At 39.7% G+C, this 26,350-nt stretch overlaps 1 protein-coding gene and 1 pseudogene across 1 annotated transcript in view; one reads left to right on the forward strand and one right to left on the reverse strand.

The window, feature by feature from the left end:
* LOC124798785 overlaps positions 1-26,350 on the reverse strand; it is a 129,366-nt gene that overhangs the window by 42,694 nt on the left and 60,322 nt on the right. Inside the window, exon 3 of the mRNA XM_047262314.1 lies at positions 15,915-16,081. Within this exon, the coding sequence (XP_047118270.1) occupies positions 15,915-16,081 (167 nt within the window). The remainder of the gene's footprint in view (positions 1-15,914; positions 16,082-26,350) is intronic.
* On the forward strand, positions 10,064-10,181 carry LOC124799696 (annotated as a pseudogene).

The raw sequence follows: 26,350 nt of genomic DNA on the forward strand, positions 1-26,350 counted from the left end.
TGACTGTGTACTGAGCAGTACTGCTGAGCGACAAGGCATAACCATAAGTAAGGTTTTTCTCATGTGGTAATGTGTGGAAAAAACAGATGTAGAAACTTATCAACGACGACGTGCAGTATATTGAATCAGTAGCTGACCTGGATTGTTTGTGTGTGCAACGACAGCAGGCCAACAATATTATGGCAACCATGGAATGTCAGGAAGCTACTGCTACTATGGCTCCAGACAAGATGAAATTATATAATCAAACGACCGTCGTTGCTATGTTTTCTTGATTGACTGATGTAAATTATTTATACCTTGCCAGACCAAGATCCAGTTTTGCTAGATGTTGAACTTAATTTGGATTGAAATATTTAGTGGTAGTGGGGGATTATAGGGTGCACTGAATGTAATATTAATCTGAAGAATATACATAAAATGTATTTCAGCATTTCCTTCATTTGTCTTGGTAGTTTGAAGTTATTTGCGTGATAGTATGGAATTGGTCTTACTTTTGATAAACGCAGGAGTTTTATTTTCATGTGGGACAAATAATATTGTGAAATAAGCATAAGCTCTAGTTTTGGAAACGCTAGAACCTTTGTACCTTTAACACTAGATTTCGTGCAGAAATGAAATTTATGACAATGCAGTAAGATAAATACTTAGGGCAGTCAATATAATAAGGAACTGCATTTTTAAGAGGATTTCCATATTAAGCCCTTTTTCTCGCATTTTTATCTTCAGCTCTAGGATTTTAATAATTCCACTAGAACGCAGGGTCGTGAAACAAAAGTTTTTAATCATCTACTAAGGCGGGATGCCACATAAGTGGGCGTGGAAGACTACATCTCTGTCTTACACTCTTTTTATCTTACTCGCTTCGATATAGGACTTCCTTTCTTATCATTCCTTTCTGCTTCTTGTACATATTGCATGTTACCTGTGCTTTCCTACAGCTTGCTGCTATTTTTCTTAGTATTGCACCACTTTCCATTCTGTCCTTTTTTCCAGTTGGACATATGCTATGAATATGTCTTGATTGATTTTAATTCTTGTTTCTTCTATTAATCACAACTTCATATTTGACCCTCTGGTGCCCTTACCATTCCGAAAACTAAACTCATCGTCGTATAACAGAAACTCAACTTTCACTGCTTCGTCCGTATATTATTATTATAATGTATGAGACATTAAACTGGTTAGTTGATAGTTCTCATACTTATCTGCTATAGCTATCTTCCAGATTGAGGGTACATATTTCAGGAAGTGTGATGGTGTGTATCAACTCTCACAGATTCAACATAACAACTTCGAAATTAGTTTGGTTGCCGAACCCCCCAGTTACTTCAGAACTTTTGCGTTATTTGATCGCAAGTCATCCAAACCTTTATGAAACTCGGACGACAATACTACATCCCCTGTGTCCCCAGTCTTCCATATCGATTTCCAGTTCTTTCGTAGTCACATCACCTGACGAATACTCTCAGTTGTAGAGGCCTTTGATGTACTCTTCACACCTATCCGCTCTCTCTCCTCTGCACTTAATCGTGGAATTCACATTCCATCCTTAATGTTGCTCTCCTACTTTTAATTTCACCAAGGTTGCTTTGACGCTGAGTCAGTCCTTCCGACGACGATTCCTTTTTCGATTTATTCACATTTTTCTCGCAGCTATTTCATCTTGGCTTCACGGCACTTCCTGTTTATCAAATTTCTATGTGACTTGTATTTCACTGTTCCTAAATTTCCCAGAACACTTTTGTACCCCATTTTCTAGTTGGTCAATTGAACTGTTTCTTCTGTCACCCGAAGTTTCTTCAGAGTTACTTTCTGTGGACTCATCTATTTGTCTAAACCCTGTGGTTGCTCTTTCTAGAGATGTCCGTGTCTTCAGCTGAAGTTCCTGCTTGGTATTCCTTGTCACAATATCCACGTCAATATAGGATTTTAAATATGTGTCATAATTCCTCAAAACCTTAGTATCCCACTTTCATCCACATACTCTTAAACTTCGGTTTATTATTCATAATTACTAAATTATGATCGGAGACTATATGTCCATTGCAATCCAATACCTGATTTCAGAAATTTTTTCTGACCATGATGTAATTCAGTTGGAATCTAGTCTCTTCTGTTAAGTTAGAATAGCGTTTTCGCTATTACTAGCCGAAATTTAAAGCAGAACTCAGTCGTTCTCCCCGCTCATTCTTACTACCAAGTCTATATTATCCTAAGACTCTTCCATCTCCTACGTTCCCTACCATCACGTACAAGTACCCCATGACTATTGGATTATCATCACCTTTAACATCTTGAATTACCTGTTCAGTTTTGACATACTATTTCCCTAGCTCTATCTTCTTCCTTTGACGACAGCATGAACACCGCAACTATTATTGTCAGCTTGGTTTGCTGATGATTCTGATGAGTACAACGCAATTATGGAATTGTTTGCAGCACTGACTTTCTGCCGTTTCTTTCCACTTAAGTAACCCATAACTATGCCTAGAGTGAAGTTTTATATTTCTCTTTCACATGTTCCAGCTTCCCAACCACTTTCATGCTTCTAACCATCCAGTCTTTGACTTGTATTTTACCCATTCTTTGATTATTCGTTTTTTTTTTTCAGCTTACATCCTCCTTAGCAGATCTGAATAAGAGGCTTATTGGGAATCATTTACCAGTGGAGAGATCATCACAATACTCTTTCAGTAGTGTGGGCTAGATGCCCCATGGACACTGAATGTATGCCACTAATGCATTGGTTTCCGTTGACTTCCCCTTCCCCTGATACTCTGTCCAGCTCATCCACACTCCCTCTAAGTCGACCTCTATCTCCCCCTCTAAGTCCATCTCCTACCGTCCAGTTTCTGTTCCTCTTTACCAACATGTCTCTATCCATCTACTTCTAGCCTCCTCTCTCCATCTCCTCCTCCCCACTGACTCCATCCATCTGCTTCTCTGACTCTCTCAGTCTCCTCCTTCATACTCTCTCTATCCATTTACTCCTCTCTATCCTTGCCGTTATGTTACTCCCCCTTTGTCTGTCCATCTCCTCCTCCTCCATTAACTTTTCATCACCACATTATCATAACAGTAAGCTGGTGTCTCTAACTTCCACGGTATTTCTTTCCAGGTAGAAAGAGACATGCATAACATATTTGTTTTGAAACGATCCAGAAGTTTTGGAGGAACGTTTTACCTGTGCCTTTGCCTTGGTTCGCAAATGTTCACCTATATTTAATGCATTTCACACACATATGTATAAATGTTTCACATCATTCTAGCGAATTTTGACCAGCAGATTCGTTTTCACACAGCTCAATGTTTGTAACGTTATATTTGCTGAAATGTAAGTCGTACAATGATGCATGTTTTTAGGTTCATTGAGTGTATTTATAGGTATTGTTTGCAAAATGTATTGCGAATGGTGTAAATATCAAGAAGTAATAAAATGAAACGTCGTGCATGATATGGCAGTTTTATCTCATTTCACTGTTCATGACAGATCTCCTGATACATAAGTCATACAGTGATATGTGTTTGCAGTACATTCATTGGTATAAGTGAATACTATTTGCAAAATGTGTTTTTTTCGGTTCATTATTTTGTAGAAAGCGTCAGGGAGAAATATATCTCGTAAAAGCTTGTAATTACGTCTAAAGTTAGTTGCAAGCCCATAAGTTCCCTCATTATGAAATACTGGATGAATATAATCGGCTATTTGCACATCGTGAGTTAAACTTCTTTTACTACCTTGGAGAGGTAGGAGGTTATTAACCCAGTGGTTCTTTCCACGCAGTAAGTGATCCATGTACCAAGTGAGTCTGATTGAAATTATCAACTGGTTTAGGTAGAGACATGGAACACACACACAATGTTTATATCATAAACAGGGAACGTAGCACATCACGACGTGCAAAGTTCTATCCCTGTACCATGCTTTGTAAAAGGCATACTGCACCCTCAAATTGTGTACTTTTCACAAATAAGTTGTTCTATGATTCTTATTAAATGTGAAAACGAATTTACAAGCCTAAAATGTCTGCAGAATTACATCAGCAACACAAAAATTTCACTACTTCTGCCAAGTATCAGAACGTTATTTTTCACAGACACATATTGAGCAAACATCGGTTTCAGTAATGTATTTCTGAACTCTCAAAATAATTGCCTCAATGTTATTTTCATGACTAAATAGTTACAAACGCATCTGATATTTGACTTAACTGACCTGCACTACACCTAGACTAGCTTCTGCATTTCCCTTTTCAGATGTTCTAGTTTCCCTACCACATTCAAATGTCTGATATTCGACTCTTCAACTTGCAGTATGTTACCTTTTCACTGATTACTCAACTTTTTTCCAGGTTTGCATCCTTCTTGGTATTCCCTCCCAAAAATCTGAATTGGGTGCTAATTGGGAATCATTTGTCATTGGAGAGATCATCATGATACTCTTTCAGTTACAGGCACCATGGCCTGTGGACACACTGTTATATGTCATTAATTCAATGGTTTCCACTGACTCCTCCCCAACACTACCTCCTGATACATCTCCTCCTCCTTCCCTCTGAGTGCATCTCCTTGTCACCCCCTCTAAGTCCTTCTCCTTGTACCACCTGTTTGTGTCCATCTCCTCCCACCACTCTCTGTCCATTTCCTCCTGGCTCCCTTCTTGTTCATCTCCTCCTCCCCACTCTCTGTCTCTCTCCTCCTACTCCTCTCTCTGTCCACGTCCACCATCTCCTCTTACTCACCATTTTCTCCTTTCTCCTCTCTTTGTCCATTTTCTCTCTCCCTCTCTCTGTCCAACTGTTCCTATCCTCATTCAGGATAATGACATCCACCATGTGAATTGACCATCACTGCCCACTCTCTGTCTATTTGTTCCTCCCCTCGTTCAGGATAATGGCATTCCCCATGTGAAATGACCATCATTGCCCCGCAATGATATCTGCAATAACTGCAGTCATCATGTCAAATGACTGCTGCCAGTTGTGTATGCAAAAATGGCAGGTATGTAGTCAGCTAGCTGTCATTGCCCACAACAGTATGCAGAGGAGGGGGAATGGCAGATGGCAGTCACTATGATTTTGGTAATGACAGTCAGTGCTTACCTGTAACATGGTGACACATGTCGGGCAATGTGTTACAATTTCTTTTAACAATCGTGACGTAGATTGTTACGATTTTGCTGCAAAATTGCACTGTATGCGACAAAATGTCAGCTAGCCTTTATTGCGCAAGAGTAAACGACAGCAGCATCAGCAAACGACCAGAAACAGTCTGTGCTGTACAATACAATTCTTTTGCCATAGCACTGGACCCACTGTAATGCCGTCCACTTTCTCTTCCTTCATTCACTCTCTGTCATCACGTTATCACAAATAGGACGCTAGTACCCGTTACCCCTACTCCACGCAGAGTGGCATGCGTACCAAGTTTGTTTTAAATCCATCCAGACATTTAGAAGCAACTTTTTACCTGTGGTTTTGCTCCGTTTCGTACATGTTCACGTGTATTTCACACATACTTGTACCTATATTTCACCTGTAACTCTAGCGAATTTCGAACAGCAGTTTCGTTTTCATACAGCTTAGTGTTTGTGACGTTACATCTCCTGAATTATAATTCGTAAAATGATGTATTTCTTTTGGTACATTGAAAGGTATATGTAGACACTATTTGCGAAATGTCTTGCAAATAGTGTTAGTAGTAAAGAAGTAATAAATGTAAACTGAAAGCCTGGTGAGACGGCTTTTTCTCATCTCTTTTTGCAGTCTCATATCTCCTGGAATATGTCTCGGTCAACGATATATTTTTGCAGACACAGTATATGGCATATGCGAATACTGCCTGCGAAATGTGTCACGACTAGAATTAGAAGGAAAGTAATAATAAATATGGATGTCACGCGTAATGCAGCTGTCTTTCATGTATCTCAGTGTTTATGATGTCATGACCCTGGGGCTACGTTTTGTACAACGATATATTTTTTCAGGTGCTTTCTGTGGGATATGTGAATGCTGGCTGCAAAAACTGTTGTTGATAGAGTTAGTATTATCGAAATAATAAATTAAAATGTCATGCTTGCTATAGCAGTTTCATTGCATGAAGAGCGTAAATGTAAACGAATAATTTTATCGGTAGCAGACGTCAGCGAGAAAATGTCTGACAAAAGCTTGAAATTATGTGCAAAGTTAGTTACAACTCACGAAGTGCTCTCATTCTGAAATACTGAGAAAAAATAATACGACAATTTGCGTGTCATGAACTATGGTTCTTTCCCACACCCGTGCCTTTCAGAAGTGGAGCGTTCTGACCCCCACAATCATTCTTTCCTGACACAAAGTTTGGTTGAAGTTAATGAAGTGGTTCAGTACGAGATGTGGAACACACGTCCATTCATATAAACACTGATGAGCCGAAACATTCTGACCACCTAGTTAACAGCCTGTTTGTCCATCTTTTGAACGAAATACACCACTGATTCTGTATGTCAGATGACTGGCAGTTTGTTGGCAGGTTTGTGGAGGTATGTGGCATTAGATGTCTATGCATAGGTTTTGTCAGTAATTACTTTTTTATGGGAATGTAATGTCTGGAGATAAGATAAGTAAGAAAAGTTTATGTCAAATTATTGGAATAAACACGTGGGCCATTGCAGGGAAGTTTTTATTGCATAAAACACGAGAACATCTTTCGTGAAACAATAACATCGTAACCGCAAGTATGCTAAGTCCTAGAGATGAAGGCTGAGAATTATGTGTGAATATCTGTGATGCAGAACAGATACATGTGTTGCGCGCAAATATTAGGGTCTTTTGGGTCTAAAATGTTTTAAAATGTGAACAGGCAAATGATAAATTGAAGAGCAAGTGTGTGGGTACAGCATATCTTTGCAAGACGATTTTTCGAGTAACCGAGATTACTGTGTGGCCCAAATTTAATCAAGCAGCTGGCTAATCAGGAAGAAGCTGTTACAAGTGATGGACCTCATAATAAACAGCACTTGTCACCACAAGCATCGCATCACAAAATAAGATCCAGCCAATATTTCGTTGCTCTGTAATAGACCTGCCACTATCTTAGGAACTTCTTGTTTCACTAGTGTGTTTAGTCAACGAACAAACTTGTCGAGAGAACCTTCGTTGACCAGAGTCATTAACCATGAGCAGTGTGCTATACTTTCACCACAAATTCCGCGAATGTCTGTGACGGTACAGACCCCCGTTACTAGATGGATGTTTCTAGTATGCAAGGATTGCTTTATGGACAGCGAGCGCACTACACGGCGCGCGATTGGCGGAAGCGCGTGCCGCGCCCACGCGAGATTTGCAACGGTCGGTCTCCACGGCCGAGCGACCACGTGGCCTGCAGCTTGTGGCAGTGTTTGGTTTTTCGCCCATTACGCGAAAACTTTGTAACTTACGGTGAAGAGCGATGCGGCAGTGGATTGTGGTCAGCAATATGCACCTTCTGAAAGATCGATCTTTATTTCAAGTCACGAGACGCAAAAGTTATAGTGACCTCAAAATCGGTTAATATCACGAATACTGAAAGATTAATAAAAATAGTAAATACCGACTTACAGGGATGAGCGAGCACTCATTGAAAACGTTTCGCCATAGCGGATCGAGTGCCGTAGTCATATGTTAAGATTCATAAATAATTAATCCCGTAAAGAGCAATAAACAAAGTCTGATGGAAAATTGTTTATAAAATTCAATAGAAAATTCATGACTTAAAGAACAGCACTATACAGGGTGTCCCAGCTATCTTGTCGACCTAAAATATCTCTGGAACAATAACAGCTATTGGAAAACGACTTTCTCCGGTATCAATGTAGGGCTGGGGCCCATGAATGTACATATTTGGAAACATTCTAAAACGAAAGCATATGTTTTTTTTAACACAAACTTATGTTTTTTAAATGGACCTCCTATATTTTTTCTTCAGCAGTCCATAGCATGACAAAGCACATACACAATGGCGTTGATTGCATCGCAATATTCCCATTACATCCCGAGATATTAAGACGCGAAGTTGACGCTTGAAACACCCGACATGCGTTGCTAGCGCACGTCCTGAGGCTCAGGCGTGAACCCCATGCTGCCCGTAAGCGCGATGTGATTGACATGCGTAATCACACTTTCATACTTATCAAGAGGTCCGAAACGAATTACACGGTCTGCTGCCATCCTGCAGCATGGGGTTCACGCCTGAGCCATTGTGTATGTGCTTTGTCATGCTATGGATTGCTGAAGAAAAAATATAGGAGGTCCATTTAAAAAAACATAAGTTTGTGTTAAGAAACACATATGCTTTCGTTTTAGAATGTTTCCAAATATGTACATTCATGGGCCCCAGCCCTACATTGATACCGGTGAAAGTCGTTTTCCAATAGCTGTTATTGTTCCAGAGATATTTTGGGTGGACAAGATAGCTGGGACACCCTGTATAGCATTTTGGGTGGCATCATACTTAATTTAGACTAGTTAAGTTATACTATACACTTGATTTGCGATAGTTTTCAAGGTTTGCAAATTATTATTAAAATTTATCGCCCATAATTAATTAATTATTATAGATATGAATATTTTGAGCAGCGCAATGTGTAGATCGCTATAGATTACGTCTAAAAACGGTGCTATATGCAGTTCTATGTTAAAACTTTGCAGCACAGATGTCAACAAACAAATTTGCGCTAAGTGGTGAAATTTTGCAAAATCTAAAACTTGATTTACGGGCGATAGAATAATCCTCGAAATTAATGTAACATAGTAAATAAGATGTTCCGATGGTGTACTTATTTAAGGGATGTATGTATCAATATTTGTACGATTATTTGTGTGAGTGCGATTTACGAGGTATACATCATCGTAAGTGAACATGTGGCGAACTGTGATTTCTCGCCAAAACTGTTAGAACAAAGAGCACGGTGGGACTTGTGGTTCTGTTCGAATTGATTGAATAACTTAAGATTATAGCAGCCTACATTACTGCTGTTGGGGGCTTGGAGTCAAATTATTATTAAAGTAAAACTGTAAACCGTCTCACCAGTGATAATTTCATTGTGTGAAAGAAAAGGACAATGCCAATAAGTAGTGATTAAACTGAGTCGTGAAAAACTGATTTTAACATAATAATCGCCTAATTCACGTTCCCTAGCATAAACTGTAATTATGTCTGAGTGAATAATTAATTCAAAACTATAACAAGAGCGCCGGTGTGGAAGTGTATTAATGCACCAACTGTGGAAATCATCCCCTGAGACTCACGTGAGAGCCAAAATTTGCAATAACATTTTTTATCAACATTTGTATATGCACATACGCCTGAAAACGCTGCAATCATATTTCTTCTTCATTAATTATTTGACCGCCTCGTCGCAAGTCTCAAGTTACGGAAATAGTCAAAAGAATCCAAATCTAGTAAAATTTTCAGCTTATTTTCGGTCAGATACTTATTGTGTTCAAAATTACATTTGTTCAGAGAGTATTACACTACAACTGCAGACAATCAGTTAAATTAAAAGTGATTTAACTTAAAGTCATGTCTAGGACAATAGTATGCTGGCTTTCTTTTTTCTAACTAGTTTTAGAATTTTATATTGCATTTTGTTAATGACATGATGTGTTTATGTCTATGTAACATTAGTACTGAAAAATAGTTTTTGCCATGAATGAAAGCTATTATGGCATTATTCTGAGACACAATCATTTGTAAAGCAATAGGTTTTTGTCACATTTAATTTTTTTTTAAAGAGATAGTGTTATTACGAGTTTCATAAGCGTTTTATTCTGCAATTTAAATTCATTCAAACCATGTTCTGTCATTCAGAATTGTGACTCACTACAGTGAGATTTTAATTTATTTCCATTGCTTACCTTTGGATTGTTGTTTTGTTTGGTAACAAACAGTAATGTGATAGTGATGAAGATGTAACTATCTATATTCTATCAGTAAGCAGTATAGATACATTATATGGTGATACAGTAAAGCTAAACTGATCAAGTTTATGAGTAAAGAAAACAAACGTTCATTAAACTGATACTAAGCAGACAAGCATACGGACGACGGCCTTGCCACAGTGGATACATCGGTTTCCGTAAGATCACCGAAGTTAAGCACTGTCGGGCGTGGCCAGCACTTGGATGGGTGACCATCCAGGCCACCATGCGCTGTTGCCACTCAGCCACGTGATGCGAATTGAGGAGCTACTCGACCGCATAGTAGCGGCTCCGGTCAATGAAAACCATCATAACGACCGAGAGAGTGGTGTGCTGACCACACGCACCTCCTTTCCGCATCCTCATGGGAAACTTGTGCCCTGAAGACAGAGTGCCGTGCAGACAAGCATACAAACAAATAGGCAAACTAAATTACTGTCAGCTATGAGAAGAATCTAATTAATTCCATTTCCAGTGCTACAATTGTGTTAAGCATAATGAACCTTCAAAGAAAATATTTACACATCTAAATTGTCCTATGATGCTTGTCAAATTTTGCAGTGGTTTCTCCACTTCTGTGTTATGAAAAGGGAATTCGATCTGTATTATGATGACCTATTATCGTTGATTTGTAGAACAAAAGTAGTAAGTGGACATATTGAGTGCACTTGGAGGCTTTTTTTCGACTCTTTCACCTCAGTCCCAAGAGAATTAAATAAGTAAAGACCCAGTTTTAGGTATAATATTTATCTTATTTTTCAATATTATTTAATACATTTTATTTATTTTACCTTAATCACTTCATTTATTTTTATTTCGTTTATTTTTAAATAAGTAAAGACCCAGTTTTAGGTGTAATATTTATTTTATTTTTCGATATTATTTAATACTTTTTATTTATTTTACCTTAATCACTTCATTTATTTTTATTTCGTTTATTTTTAAATTTTGGAATAATTTTCAGGTGCTGGCCTCACATTACCTGCATTACCATAAGGTAATAAAACACCCACTAAATCCGCAGGGCAGAACAGGTGATTTGGATTGTGGCAAGGGCCAAATAAAGCGGCGGTCAGTTTCACTTCAAAATTGTAATTTAAAAACACATTTAAAACAAAATGGCACATAGCCGAACCTTTACAACTACGAGTTTTAAAATCCAATTCTTTCACAGCTGATGGCCTCCAAACAAGAAATCTTAAGAAATCAAAAATATAAAAATTTGGAAATAAAATTATATATATATATATATATTTATATATAGATCACACTAGGCTGAAAGCCTCAAGGCAAAAGTGGATAGAACAAACATATTCAAGGTGCAGTACAAACAGCTGAAGGCCACAATTAAATTTCAAAATTATAAAATGTATTACCATAATACTTTAAGGCAGAAGGCTGCAATGTTTTCGCTTAAGTGAAAATTTTGGGAATAAGACTTTAATTGCCTGAAGGCCCACAGTTGATTTTCCAACAATTCAAAAAAATACCTTAACCCTTAAGTTTTGAGTGGCTGAAAGCACACTAAATGAAAAATCAATGCAAGGACAATAACTAAATTTAAGAATCAGGTTTTAAGTGGCTGAAGGCACGCAATTGATCTTCCAAAAATTCAAAATACCTTAAATCTGTAAGTTTAAAGTGGCTGATCGCCACTCTATGAAAAGATAGTACAACAACAGTAACTTCCAGCAAAATATACACTTGCCAGAATTCAAACTTACTTATATGGGCTGAAGGCCCTTGATTTACATAAAACACACTAAATTTTTTTTTCTTTTAAAGCATTGGTTATAATAGATTACCAACAGACCATTAAACAGCCGTGAAAATGACAATATAGACAATGGCAATCAGACACCTCCAGGGGGGGACGGGGGGTTGGCCTACCCTTGAAACATTAACGTTCACTTAGATGAGACTGGTTGTGGGCCAACTACACTTGATCCGTCTGTAACCCAACCAAGAGACCGGCCGACAAAACGACTTGCTAGCCACCAATCGTTACATCAACTCAAGTACCAAACTGTTATGGATGTGATTATCCACAATGAAATATGTATTAAGCTGTCAAAACTACACACCGTGTTCCACAGCGACAAAAGGTGAGTAAAGTACACTGCCTGAAATTACGTTAGTGGCCAGAGCAGGTAACCGGAACACTAACGGCCACGAGGTAGAAAATTCCACTGGTGCACTTGAACAGCTCAACAACGAATCACCAAAATGAACGACACAGCATGAATGGACGTGGCTTGGGTACTTACGACATCACTCAACTCTGACATCCTGGGTCGGTGAGCCACGAAGCTCGTAGTGATTGGACAGCTCCACACACACTCCAACACTGTGCAGGGACCGCCAGCAGATCCAGCCGACCGCGCCGCATGAAGATATCCTCCCTGGTGCGCACCAACCGACCGACTACCCTCAGAATGCCGACAACATCTAAAATAGTCGTCAGTAGAAATAACGCCAACTACACACACAACCTGACAAACACTTGCATGAAGACCTGAACGATGCCCAACAGTAACTATGCACGCACGAAGACAAATCGGGAGTCGATGCACACGCGAACAGCCGACTCACGAACAATCGGCGAGCCAAAACACGTCGTCCGATAGGATGACCGACCGACAATCCACCAAGACCATGGCCCAGCTCAAGTGATGCATGATGGCAGTGGTTGGGCGAGGCATGTCGACGCTCAAACCTGACTACACTAGTGCCACATTGCAACTCCCCGACTGGCAGGTCTGGACTGTGCTCCGACGTGTTCCAACTGACTGGCAGCCCGAACTCGAGACCCAAACTGACAGACTTATGACAGAGAATGATTGGGAAGTAATAGGATTCGAGCAAAGATACTACAAGAGGGGATATAATGATATGTGCTGCTAGCGCCGCTCAAGGTCAGACAAAGCAGCAACTTAGTGAAACGAGTGATTTAAATTAATGTAGTGAGGTGGAAGTACGTTAAAAACAGGGTTTAAAATACATGATGGCGGGAATATGAGCCCCGTACGGCTCAGGTAAAAATTTTAATGGAGTTCAGCACCAGCTTGACTCCTACAAAAAATTCTAAGTCATGAAATTCATTATTGTTACTTTAAAGTATCTTCATCCCTTGTATCTCAGCTTAATATTTCCATCTTAACAATTATTAATTCGAAAGGAATATTTTTGGAACATCGTTAGCAAGTAGTTTTTCACAAACAAGAATAGTTTGGCCACTCAGTCCACGCACACTACCAATACTATGCTTTGTACCAATATAAAATTTAACATAACTTTCAATAATCATTTTATATAAAATTCCTCCTATCCTCATGTTAATATTGACACTTTTCAGTGATTAGATTTTTAAGTATTCCAGTGTATATTGACCAGAGGAACATCGATTGTCTCTCCTTCACAACGCAATTTGTTATTTTCCGATGTAATATTTGAAGGTAAAAATGTTGTATACAAACTAACTAGTAATACATTGCTATAGTTGTGTCATATGAGTACAGTGAATCTTCTTTTGGGAAGAGATGATGTACTCCTTGGTTAGATGACTGATTTACTACTAGTAAAAATAGTATTAATTACATCAAAACTAAAGGAGAACAGAAAATAAGAATTCCAGAGAAAAAATAAAAAAATAAACATGGTAAGTTTTCACCAAATTCTGTTTAATGAGCCATAATAGGACTAGGTAGATGTGGAAAAACCATTAATGATTGGTAATTTTATTTTGATTCTATTATTGTTAAACTGGAAGAAAATTAATTATTTATACATTTACTCTGGAAGTTTCAATCGGCCAAAATACAAAGAATGCATAAGAATCTACAAGAAATCTGAAGTTAAAAATAACTTGAAAATTGTAACATCTATTTGGAATAATGAAGAAATGATACCATCAAATGAATGTCACAATAATTCCCTTCTAGTATTTGATGACTTCATTCATGGAAACCAGAATGTGGTTAGAGGATGTTCACTAGAGGCAGACACAAAGGAATAGATTGTTTTTATTTAACTCAGACATATTTGAAGATATGAAAACAAATAATCAGAGACAGCCTTAAACTTTAAATTGTCTTAGACAAGATGACACAAACTTATGTCATACATACCATGAACTTGTTGCTGGGAATTTAAAGTTTGATTATTTTTAAAGAAATGTGTAGTAAATGATACAATGATCAGTCTCAATTTCCATCATAGATATGACCAGAAAACCAAATGGAGGGAAATAAAATTGTCAAATTAAAGCTTTTTTAGATCACCCCATCATAAATTTAAACACAAACATTGAAAAAGAATTTGTTAATTTTTATCCTTATTAAATATTTACGAGTAAGACCCAGTAGGTGTAGAAAATACAGAAAAATTAGGAAGAAAAATGAAAAATTAAAAGGAAAAATTAAGAAATGCATAAAACCAAGAACAGAATATGAAAAATATAAAATAATTAGTGACATAATCAAATCAGTAAAACAAGGAAACGAATGTTTAGGTCATAATGCACTCAAAGTTATCGAAGAAAGCAGAAAGTTGAAAGATAAATCGTTCCTTATCACCATTATTTAATATAATTTAATGATATACCATCAAGTAAACAATATGATTATACATTGGTGAATTTGAAACATAGAATGCACTGAATAAATATCAAGAAAAGAAAAAAAACAACATAATGTTAAAAAACAAAGGAGAAAACATTAAAAGTTAAATATAAGAAGTAGATAAAGTTTTTGACTTAGACCTGTTGGTTATTTTAAATATGTTGGTGATTTGCCTGTTGAACTCAAAGGAGAAAAATTAACAGCTGGTGAAAAACATGTGATGCTACAAATGGACTGCTCGATCTTTTAACACAAAACTGATAACTATGGATAATATTGGTACAAAATTTTATAGTACTGAGTTATCAAATTATGCAGATATTTTGTTCCAGTCAGGAGCAATATATTATGATAAGAATCCTACATAAAATCAAGTAAAGGCATTAGATACAAATAATTTGATAAGAGAAATAGCTGATATCTATTCTGCAAAATTAAAAGAAGAGGAATCAATTACTGACAGTCACATGACTGATAATTTTTAACTGATACTCAAAAAGAAAGAGTGATAAGAAACTAGTGGAAATTTTCTCATTGCATTAGTCATACACTAGGCATACCTGCTGTGAAAAAATGTTGAATATGTAACTAAAAACGTAGAAGGTTTGGGCTAATAAATTTAAAATTAAATAATTTTGTGGTATGCTCTTAATTGATGCATTTCCAGCAGACCAACCACAAAATATCGAATGTGGAATAGTAAATTTAAAGTCATCTGATCGCCCTGGAATACATTGGATGTCTTACTACAACACAAACTTGTTTTTGGTTCATTTGGTGGTAACATACCGAACCAACTAGTTAACTATTTGGTAAAACTGAATTATACTATAGTTTCGAGAGAATACAAAATTTTGACAAAGTCATTTGGATTCATTTGTATTTTTGTTAAAGCTGTAGTCAGATAGTTATAAATTCATATTTCAAATGCAATAAAATGATAATTTTGGAAGTAAGATAAATGAACAACAGCATATGACTCAGAGATTAGTGTTTGTCTTTCTCTGAATGACACAGTCATTAAACATGAAGCAAAAGCTCGTATTCTACTATGAAAGGAAATTGGGCCAATCTGTTTTAAAGGATTCATCATTAACTGTGTCAGGGAAATCACTTAAATCCCAATCAAAATGGGTGCACATGGGCCAGATTATGGTTCTTCCCTGCTGGCAAACCACTGGTTAAACAATAGAAGCTGTATCACAGGCAAGAGACAATCATTCATCCAATTTATCACTGTATGTTGATACTGTAGAGCGTATGCAATTTGCATGCTAACATTCTGGCAGCACAATACAATTTCTTCTTCTGACATTCTCTATTATGATACAAGTTCTAAAATAAAGATGCTCACCAATTCCCATAGAGCTGGTTTGGCTGTCGCTTCTCAACACTTGGCAATCAAAATTGCTGATTATGGCTTTCGAAAGCCAGGCATTAGTTAGTAATAGTTTGTCCAACAGCTCTCTTCGCTGATGGGGCATTTGAAGTACTTCCTCACTCAGTTGCATGTCCACCAACCTTCAAGAAAACAGTGGCAAAATTTAGATAGGTGAATTATTGGTAGCCCCTTAGAGCAGTAGAGTCTTATTGCTATACCACTACCAAAGAGAAAAGGTACAATCGAATGTATTAAGCATTGAAGCATGGACCCAGCAATATAAATGCTCATGTGCAACCATACTAACAACTACATTTAGCTTTCTGCTTACTACAATGAATGTGTTCTGGTAAGTTGATCAACAAAGTATAATAAATTTATAGTTGTGAAATATACAGGACATTAAATGTAGAACAGGCTTGTGGTGTTACTATTAACTGATTTCGGAAAAACAATTTGCATGGTACACAGTATTAATTACTTTGGTCTTCTTCTCATGACACACTTACCAAAAGTGCGAAAATAAATAATGTTTTAGCGACAGGTGGATTGTTGTTATAAGAACGCAAAAACTGTGATAAAGACAAGTTCAGTATGATGACTTAAGTAACAAAAAAAAATGGTTTAACACTTGTCCAGCAGTTGCTATATCCTACAGAGTACGTGTTAGTGGAACCCTAGTTCCTCAACTTTGATTGTTTGGTTGTATTAATCCCTAGTTTGGTTCCGCTGCATGAAAGAAATGCGTTTTGTGTAATTAGGGCTCCATAGGAAGAAGGGTAGGCTTGCCTCTAAGCCCTGCATATGGGAAGATATGTAAAATTGTATAAAAATGTCACTGATTTTTTTTCTCAAACAATATTGTTCTAAAGTATCTCTGTAATAGAAAACATAATTAGTTTCGAGTCAAATATTATATTTCTGTTTTAACTTTAGTAATATGGTGTATTAAGCTAGTAATTATATTGTTTGAGAGGTAAAGTGATGGTAAAATCAATATGTCTTGCAAACATTATTATCCTTTGATAGAGTCTCTTTTGTTGGATTAGAAACATATTTATTGATTTATTTATTTGGCCTTTATTTGAGAGTGCCAATACAGCAAGAAACAGTTAAAAACATACAGGTTAAACTAAGGCTTTCAGTTAAAGTAAATTGACAGAATATGTTTAGCTTTGTGGACAGTACAGTATACCAAGGAGATCATGTTATACATGTCTAGTCCTGGAATGGTTTCATATGTAGTATATTATGCAAAATAGATGTAGTCCACATAAGCACATAAAAGTTCTCAGTTTAAACTAGTACACAAAGAAAAAAATAATTCGAGTTCTCATTTAAAATTATAAGTTTTTATTTTTAACCAAGTTTAATTCTGTATATCAGGTTTTTATAGGTTTTCTGTTATCAAACTCTACTTACTTACATCTAATGTACAGAGTAAGTAGATAGCATGCTGAGTTTTATGTACCCAACTACTCGTATTTGCTTTTGCTTAGTGCATGTCAGTATTATATGATTCGATTCAGACCAGCTGCATCAGTTTGATTGTGATCATAGTGTGCAGAAACTAAAATTTTTATACAGTGTAAGGATGTGGGTTTAGTGCCCATGTCCCAGCCATATAAGAAAGATGGAGCTCAGATGACGTTCAGTCAGCTTCATGTAGTTGAACCACAGCCGAGGACAGATGACTGATTGGATGGCTTCTGGGCGTCGACCTTTATGTTGCTACTCACTGTTGCAGTCATGGTAAGTAGCTTTCTAAATCGTAGCTTTGAACTTAGTGTGATGGATTAGTATTAGATGCAATTGTCTTGCAGTAAATGAGTCTGCTTGATAGGTGATGAACTATTTATTGTTCTAAATTTCCATAATGTCCTTTTATCCACAGCAAGGGGATGTCTGTGTCACTTTTCCTTGTTTCTGTAGTAATCTTAACACATCCAAAATGTACATTGTAGTCTGCTTGCCAGATTTTCGTTTTTTAATTTCTGTGAAATGCTAATGGAGTCTGTGCGCATCATTACGAACTGAAACACCTGTATTGCACAATAAATGGCCTACCTTTAGGCCAATACCGCCGCTGTATAGACGGAATTTTCGGGTAGAAGTGTAAGCACTTCACTGGTGCCTTTCGGGGGGGGGGGGGGGGGGGTTGAAGGAGGTGTACCCCACGGTTTCTTCTGTTTTAGAGCGATCATTATATTTATGAGCTTACTGTGGCCATCGTCGTTCAATAAATTTCTGTAGTTCACAACTTCTCGTGTGGCAAGTATGACAGTGGGAATACTGATACTGAGAGGATGGTAATTCCTTGTCCTGTAGTATTCGTGGTAAGAGATCTCTCTTCGGACCAGCAAGGGAATGTATTTTGTTAGTCCCCCAAATTTAATCACTGCAGTTATGAAGCTATGATCAAATGTTGATAAAAGACTCAAGGCAAATGTATCTGACAACATCTGTCTTCGTATCTTAAATGGAATTTAGAAAATTTTGAAGGCTTGGAGGTAATGGCTTAAAGTACTAAGAGGATTAACGTGCAGTGGGGATCATTTAGTTTCTGCAAATCAAAAATAGATGCTTCTGTAGTCGAAGACAGAGGAGATCGATACGTTATGCATAGTCAGAAGAATTGCCAGGTCTGCTCTACACCAGATCTCAATAGTTGTTCTTAATATATTCGCATTTCTTCCACCGTAGTTTCTCCAAGTAGTTTAGGGCGTGATGGTGTGGGAAATTGGTATGGGGAAAGATGCATTTCTAGTGAGAAACGGTTACATCTTTCCATCCTAAGTATCACCACTGCAGAATTTCCTGGCGACAGAGTAAGTCCATCGTGTGACTCTCAAAATTAATTTTAATACTAAGATACAATCTGAAGCAAATACTGCTTCAATTGATCGTCTGTTGATGACTTATTGATTTTTGTCCCGAGATATAAGTTAACCTTAACTGATCACTCGAAAAAACTATGGAAAATCTGGTACCGAGCGCCACAGGTTTCGAATCCGCGCTAGACGGCATGGACCTTGATTACCACTAGCGGTCTCTCGAGTCGTCGTGCCATAAGCCATGGCTGCGCACGCACTCCTGGCCTGCGTATAACGTGAGGGCGCCACTGTGGAACATGTGGTCCCAGTGGCCAATAGCGACCTACTCTACCATGTATTTAAGCACCTGCCTCTCGCTCAGCAGGAATCCTCGAATGCCATGCGCTCCGCCTCGCCTTCCGCATCCTCCTTCCATCCACCATGCGCATCCTCTACTACCTCATCCCCTTCCCCCACCTTCTCCTTTTCCTTGAACACATCTGCACACTATATATTGTCTGCCGCCTTGATCCCCCTCACCCCCTGGTGGCTCCCTTTCTCTCCTCCCCCAACCAGTTGCCGCGCCTTTACCATTGTGTCCCACCCTCTCTCCATCTCCACACCCTTCAACTCCTTTCCCAACGCAACTTCCACCATCTACCCCTCCCAGATGATGAGCTTTGCCCTGACATCTACCCTTCCTACCAACTCTAACCCCATCTTCCTGCCTCCTCCTCAGGGATCCCTCTCTTCCCCCTCCCTCCTTCTGAGCAGCTTCCCCCTCCCACTCCCCCTCCCTCTCTTGTGCCCCTTTGCACTCCCTCCTGCCTTGTCTCCCCTCTTCATCTCCTGCCCCGCGTGTCCCCTGCCTCTTAGTGTACCTGCTAACGTCCCTACTCTCTTCATCCCACCGCCTGCCCTGCTGCCGCCAACTGTGTTTTTTTAACTTTCTGGTGACTTTTTTAACTGTCCCCCCATGAACGTCTCTATGTCAGTCTATTTTTACCTCCATTTTCTCCCATTACTCTATGTTCCTCTTTTTTATCGCCTTCTGTATGTATCATTTTATTCTTATTTTAGTTGTAGCGTCACTCGGCTGAAGAGCGGCAGATGGGGCAGGGGAATGAAATCACGATAAAGAAAAAAAGAAAAAAAAAACAAAGCTCAGCAGGCAGTCTGATATTCGCGTTAGTCTATGTACTTCTCGCCTATAGACAGCGTGTTTACAATACTTTGTTTCGTTTGCGAGTAGACGTTGTGGATTCGTGAGGTTTCACTTGTGACCCCATTGCTATTTGCGTGTTGTTCGTCAGGTCTTGCTCGGTTGCCTGTCGTTGTTCGTGTCCGTCCTTCCTCGTTTGTTTTGTTTGTTCGCGGGCCACTCCCGTTTGGTCCCGCCACGCTTCTTTTCTCGGCAAGAAAAATCTGTAGCATCCTTCTGTGTTGAGCCGTACCACATCTTAATTACTCCACAATATTGTGGCAAACATACTCGTTACCATCTTTAGGCGACCCGTAATGTCTGCTGTTACCCTGCTTTTGGCGTCTAATACAAGTTGGACGGTTCCCCCTCAACCTTTTCGCTTCCGTCGCTGCCCCTGCGGTCACCGCGGTGAACGGCGGCGGTGGTGGGGGTAGCGCCGCCCTGTCCCTATCTCTTGGTCTCTGGTACCCGCGCTGTCGCACTTGCCTGCAGGCCTCACTGTACAGAAACGCTTTTCTTTCCCTAACTCCGAGCAGGGTTCCACGCCTGACTCGCTTGTAAGCTAGTATCTTCATCAATCAGACCACCTTAGGCGATATTTTCTATGGGCTCTTTACTAACACAGTCCGAAAAGTAGGAAAAGTGACTACATATTTTGGTGTTGTCGTAATTCGTGGTATGGCCAGGTTTTGTACTATGACTGGCCATGAGCGGATTGGTGGTCCCACGTACTTCAGTGTGGCATCTACCTTCAGGGAAGATCTTATCTACCCTGCATAAAATTTCGCCTGTATATGCATTCTCGCACTGGCAGCTGATTTGGTGCATCTCTGATTTGCGAAGGCCTGTGGCAGCCGTACGTTTAGTGATTGTACGAGAAAATATGGACCAACTTGAAGGAATTACTGTGCTAAGCTCTGTACCTGTCCTTCGAAGGACAGTACTTCTACTTATGACATATATCGGTTAGAAAAATGCACCGATGATGACTGATGTCAGTCGATATCGATTTGCAACAAGATAAATAAATTACGTTTCCGCGACTGATTGCTACATTCTTCATAATTCTCAATTCACCACAATGCCTACATACCAGACAAATACATTCAGAAAAAATATCCTAAAATTTAAATTTACATTCTATGTTAACGAATTTCTCTTCTTCAGAAATGATTTTTTTGTCATTACCAGTCTTGATTTTATATCCTCTGTACTTCGACCAACGTCAGTTATTTTGCTCCCCAAATAGCAAAACTCATCTACTTTATAAGTGCCTCGTTTCCAATTACCTTGTCATCACCTGATTTCATTCGTCGATATTCCATTGTCCTTGCTTTCATTTTGTTGATGTTCATGTTATATGCTCCTTCCAAGACACTGTCCATGCTGTTCAACTGCACTTTCAAGTTTTTTTTTCTGTCTCTCACAGAGTAACAACGTCCTCGGCAAACCTCAACGATTTTATTTATTCTCTCTGAACGTTAATTCCTACTTCAAATTTTTCTTTTGTTTCCTTTACTGTTTCTTCATTGTACCGATTGAGTAACATCGGGGATAGGGAAGAAGCATGTCTCCCTCCCTTCTCAGCCACTGCTACCCTTTGATACACCTCGATCCTTATAACTTCCGTCTGGTTTCCGTACAAGTTGTAAATAGCCTTTCGCTCTCTGTATGTTACCCATGTTACCTTCAGAATTTTAAAGAGAGTACCCAAGTCAACAGTGTCAAAAGCTTTCTCAGTATGCTATAAATGGGGGTTCGTCTTTCCTTACCTGTCTTCTAAGATAATTTGTAGCATCAGTACGCCTCACGCGTTCCTAGATTTCTCCAGAATCCAATCTCCAATGTCGGCTTCTACCAGTTTTTCTGTCCTCTGTAACGAATTCATGTTAGTATTTTGCAACCACGACTTTGTAAACTGACGGTTCGGTAATTTCCCCCCCCCCCCCCCCCTGTCAGAAACTTCTTTCTTTGGAATTGAAATTACTATATTTTTCTTGAAGTCTGAAGGTATTCGCCTCTCTCATACGTCTTGTACACCAGATGAAAATTTTTTGTCATGCCAGGCTCTCCCAAGGCTATCAGTAGTTAGTTCTCACGGAATATCGTCTACTCCAGAGGCCTTGTTTCAACTTAAATTTTTCAGAGCTCTGTCAAATTCTTTTCGCAGTATCATATCTCCTGTCTCATCTTTATCTACGTTCACTTCCCTTTCCATCAAAATTGCCTTCTAGCTCATCTGCCTTGTATAGACCTTCTATATATTTCTTCCACCTTTCAGATTTCCCTTCTTTGTTTAGGACTTCTTTTCCATCTGAACTCTTGATATTCATACAGCTGCTTCTACTTTCCGCTGGTGAAACATACTTCTAAATGTCTAAAAATGGTTCAAATGGCTCTGAGCACTATGGGACTTAACATCTATGGTCATCAGTCCCCTAGAACTTAGAACTACTTAAACCTAACTACATCACACAACACCCAGTCATCACGAGGCAGAGAAAATCCCTGACCCCGCCGGGAATCGAACCCGGGAACCCAGGTGTGAGAAGCGAGAACGCTACCGCACGACCACGAGCTGCGGACTCTAAATGTTTACGTTTGTCCTCTAGCCATTCGTGCTTAGCCATTTTACACTTCCTATCAATCTCATTTTTAGACGTTTATATTCCATTTTGTCTGTTTCATTTGCTGCATTTTTAATTTTTCTCCTTTCATCTGTTAAATTCAATATCTCTTGTGTTATCCAAGGAATTCTACTAGGTCTCGTCTTTTTACTTATTTGATTCACTGCTGCCTTCACTATTTCATCTCTAAGAGCTACCCATTCTTCTTCTACTGTATTTCTTTCTCCTGTTCTAGTCAACTGTTGCCTAATTCCCCCTATGGAACTCTCAACAACCTCTTGTTCTTTCGACTTATCCAGATTCATAGCCTTAATATCGTATCCAACTTCTTCAGTTTTAATCTGGAATTCATAACGAATAAATTGCGGTCAGAGTCCACATCAGTCTCTGGAAATGTTTTACAATTTAACATCTGTTTCCTAAATCTCTGTCTAACCGTTATGTAATCAATGTCGAATGCTCCCGTGTATGCAGGTCTCTTCCATGTATATAGCCTTCTTTTATGATTCTTAAACCAAGTGTTAATTATGATTAAATTACACTCTGCGCAAAGTTCTACCAGGCGGCTTCCTCTTTCATTCTTTTTCCCCAGTCCATATTGCTTATTATTTTTCCTACTCTTCCTTTTCCTACTATTGAATTCGAGTCCCCCAACAAAATTATATTTTCCTCTCCTTTATCTATCTGTGTTGTAACTGCGACCGGGAGGGTCGCGGGGTAGCAATGACGGAAAGCGCAGCGGTACGCGCAGAGAGGCCCGCGAACAACAACACAACGGGAGAGGACGGACACGACCAACGAAGGACAGAACGAATACAAGATCGAACAACGGAATCACAAGGTAACGACACTCGTACACAGAACAAGGAAGTAAGCTGTCTAACGTGGGACGAGGTGTCAACAGACGTACGCGAGATTACACTGGCTGGCTGAGCTTTTTTCTTTTCTTTATTGTATTTCAATTCCCCATCGGGGCAGGCTGGCAGCAGCACATGCGCTGCTCTTCAGCCGAAAGACATAGAACAAACAATAGAAGACATTTAAAAATAACAAAGGAGAGAATATGGTGAACATAGATTTAAAAAAGGGGGAACATCATGGAAGGCAATAGACAAAAAACGGGGTGACCGTAAAATGGAGATAAAAAACTGTTAAAACTGTTTAAAATTAGCACACACATGAAGCCACACACTGTGACAATTAAAAGAACACAAGGCACAGTATGACTGGAGCATAAAAGGTATTGACAGATGGTGTAGCACATAACAAACACTGACGGCGAACCTCAAGGCACTACACAATTAAAATCACACCTCTTGACGCACAGGAGAAACAGCACTAAACACAACACTGATGTGGCACACTGACGATGATCAAAACAGAGGATCTGCCAGGTGCAAGGAGATGAGGGAGACCGGAAGAAGGGAGGGAGGGGAAGAGATGGGGGAGATGAGTGGGGTGCGCGCTGAAGAGGGCCAGGTAGGGAGGGATGTGGGAAGGAAAGAGGCAAGTATGGGGTGCAGGGTCTCAGGGGGGGGGGAAGGAGGAAAATCCGCTCTGGGAGAAGGAGGGAAGAGGAAAAAAGGGGCCCTGGGGAGGGGGGGAGGGAACAAGGCCAGGTTATAGTTGGAAGGAAGGGTAGATGTCACGGCGAAGATCGTCATCTGGGAGGGGGAGGCATTGGAAATTGCCCTGATGAAGGAGATGGAGGGTGTGGAAGTGGAGAGAGGGAGGGATACAGCGATAGAGGCGCTGCAACGGCCAGGGGGAGGAGAGGAAGGAGGAAACCAGAGGGTGGGGGGGATCAAGCCTGCGGACAATGTAAAGGATGTGGAGATATTGGAGGAACAGGAGGAGGTGGGGGAAGGGGATCAGTTCATACAGGAGCCATGTGGGGGAAGGAAGGCGGATACAGAAGGCAAGGCGGAGCGCATGGCGTTCAAGGATTTGGAGGGCCTTGTAAAAGCGGGTGGGGGCAGAGATCCAGGCAACGCTGGCATAACAGAGGATAGGACAGATGAGGGATTTGTAGGTGTGGAGGATGGTAGAAGGATGCAATCCCCATGTCCAGCCAGACAGGAGTTTCAGAAGGCGGAGGCGGGAATGGGCTTTTTGCTGGACGGTCTGGATATGAGGGGTCCAGGTGAGGTGTCGGTCGAGGGTGAGGCCAAGGTATGTCAGGGTGGGGGTGAGTAGGATGGGACGACCACAAAGGGTGAAGTAGAAATCATGAAGGCGAAAGGAGCGAGTGGTGTGGCCTATGAGGATTGCCTGGGTTTTGGAGGGGATGAGACGGAGGAACCACTGGTTACACCAAGTGGTGAACTGGTTAAGGTGGGTTTGGAGGGCACGTTGAGACCGTTGAAGGGTAGGATAGAGAGCCAGGAAGGCGGTGCCATCAGCATACTGGAGAAGGTGGACTGGCTGAGCGAGAGGCCGGCGCTTAAGTACGCTATCGGGGGCGTCGTTATTGGCCGCTGGAACCACGTGTTCCACTGTGGCGCCCTCACACTAAAAGCAGGCCAGGAGGCGCGCGCCGCCACGGCTTACGGCGCGATCAGTGATCTCCATACAACCTGGATGTGGAGGTCTGGTCTGTGAGTATAGAACTGCAGCGTGTCTGCAAATACACGTGCTTTGAATCGTCCGCTATATTGTAGTTTGGCAAACAAATTTCCATCGTTCTGCATGTCACAAAGATTTGCGGACTGATTTCTTGTTTTGAACTTTATGTCAACATATGATGTAATAGGCTGGTGAGGGAGCGGAATTGAAAAGTATTTTCTTTTCGTGTTGTAGTGATATCTCCTAGCAGCTATGTTGTAGTTTGGCAAGAAACGAATTATGAGCATCTATGGCTGGCAAGATCAGATAGCTGAAGTTCAACATCCAGGTAGGATAGAGATCACTGGGTGCGATGGTGTAGAGATCTCTATGGGTCTTCGACGTCCATGACATCTGGCGCGGATTCAAATTCCGGGCGCGCGGTACCAGAATCTGAATAATATATTTTATGTACGTTAAATTCATTTACTGTAGTACTGATTGCCCACCGGTAGTGCTGCGAAGTTTGACGCGGAAGAGTTCGTAAAATTCTTGTTGTACATGCTATCTTTTGTGTTGTGTCTTGGCTACTTTAGTTTTTTGTGTAGAAAAATAGAATTGTGTACCCCTATGAAGGCTACGGTCATTTTAGTGCTGTACTGACTAGCCCCTCGCAAAGCTACAAGGCACGACGCTTTTGTGTTCTTTTTTTAAATTATGACTATTTTTTAACATCAAGATCAAATGGATATTATTTATGATCTTATGGAACCGATATTTTGTACCTTCGTAAAGTAAAACAAACAACCTCTCGACAGCGCACTCCTTTCAACGCCCTCTACCTCACTCTACATAAAGAAGTTCAATGCCCACGTAACATTGTTTTGCTGCATACAGCACTGGACTGTCTTAGGTAGATGATGCTTTAAACATACTCTCTCGTACGATCGATGTGGCGAAATTACTTGTACTTTGACTGACCTTATGTATTGTAAATGTTAACTGTAACAAGTTACACACTGTTCTACAGGCTGGCTTGATAATGGGATAATGGACTAAAGTCCGAAACTAGTCGCCATTTAAATAAAATCAAACTTTTCTGCAACTCTGACGGTTTTATAATTTCAATAAATCATAGTAAGTTGCTGCTTTTTGCCATCCAGAATGCTGGAAGTGAGTATGCAATTCTTCTGTGATAGCATGTGTGATAGTGTTGAGTGA

This window comes from Schistocerca piceifrons, chromosome 5, assembly GCF_021461385.2.
Source record: "Schistocerca piceifrons isolate TAMUIC-IGC-003096 chromosome 5, iqSchPice1.1, whole genome shotgun sequence".
NCBI lineage: Eukaryota > Metazoa > Arthropoda > Insecta > Orthoptera > Acrididae > Schistocerca > Schistocerca piceifrons.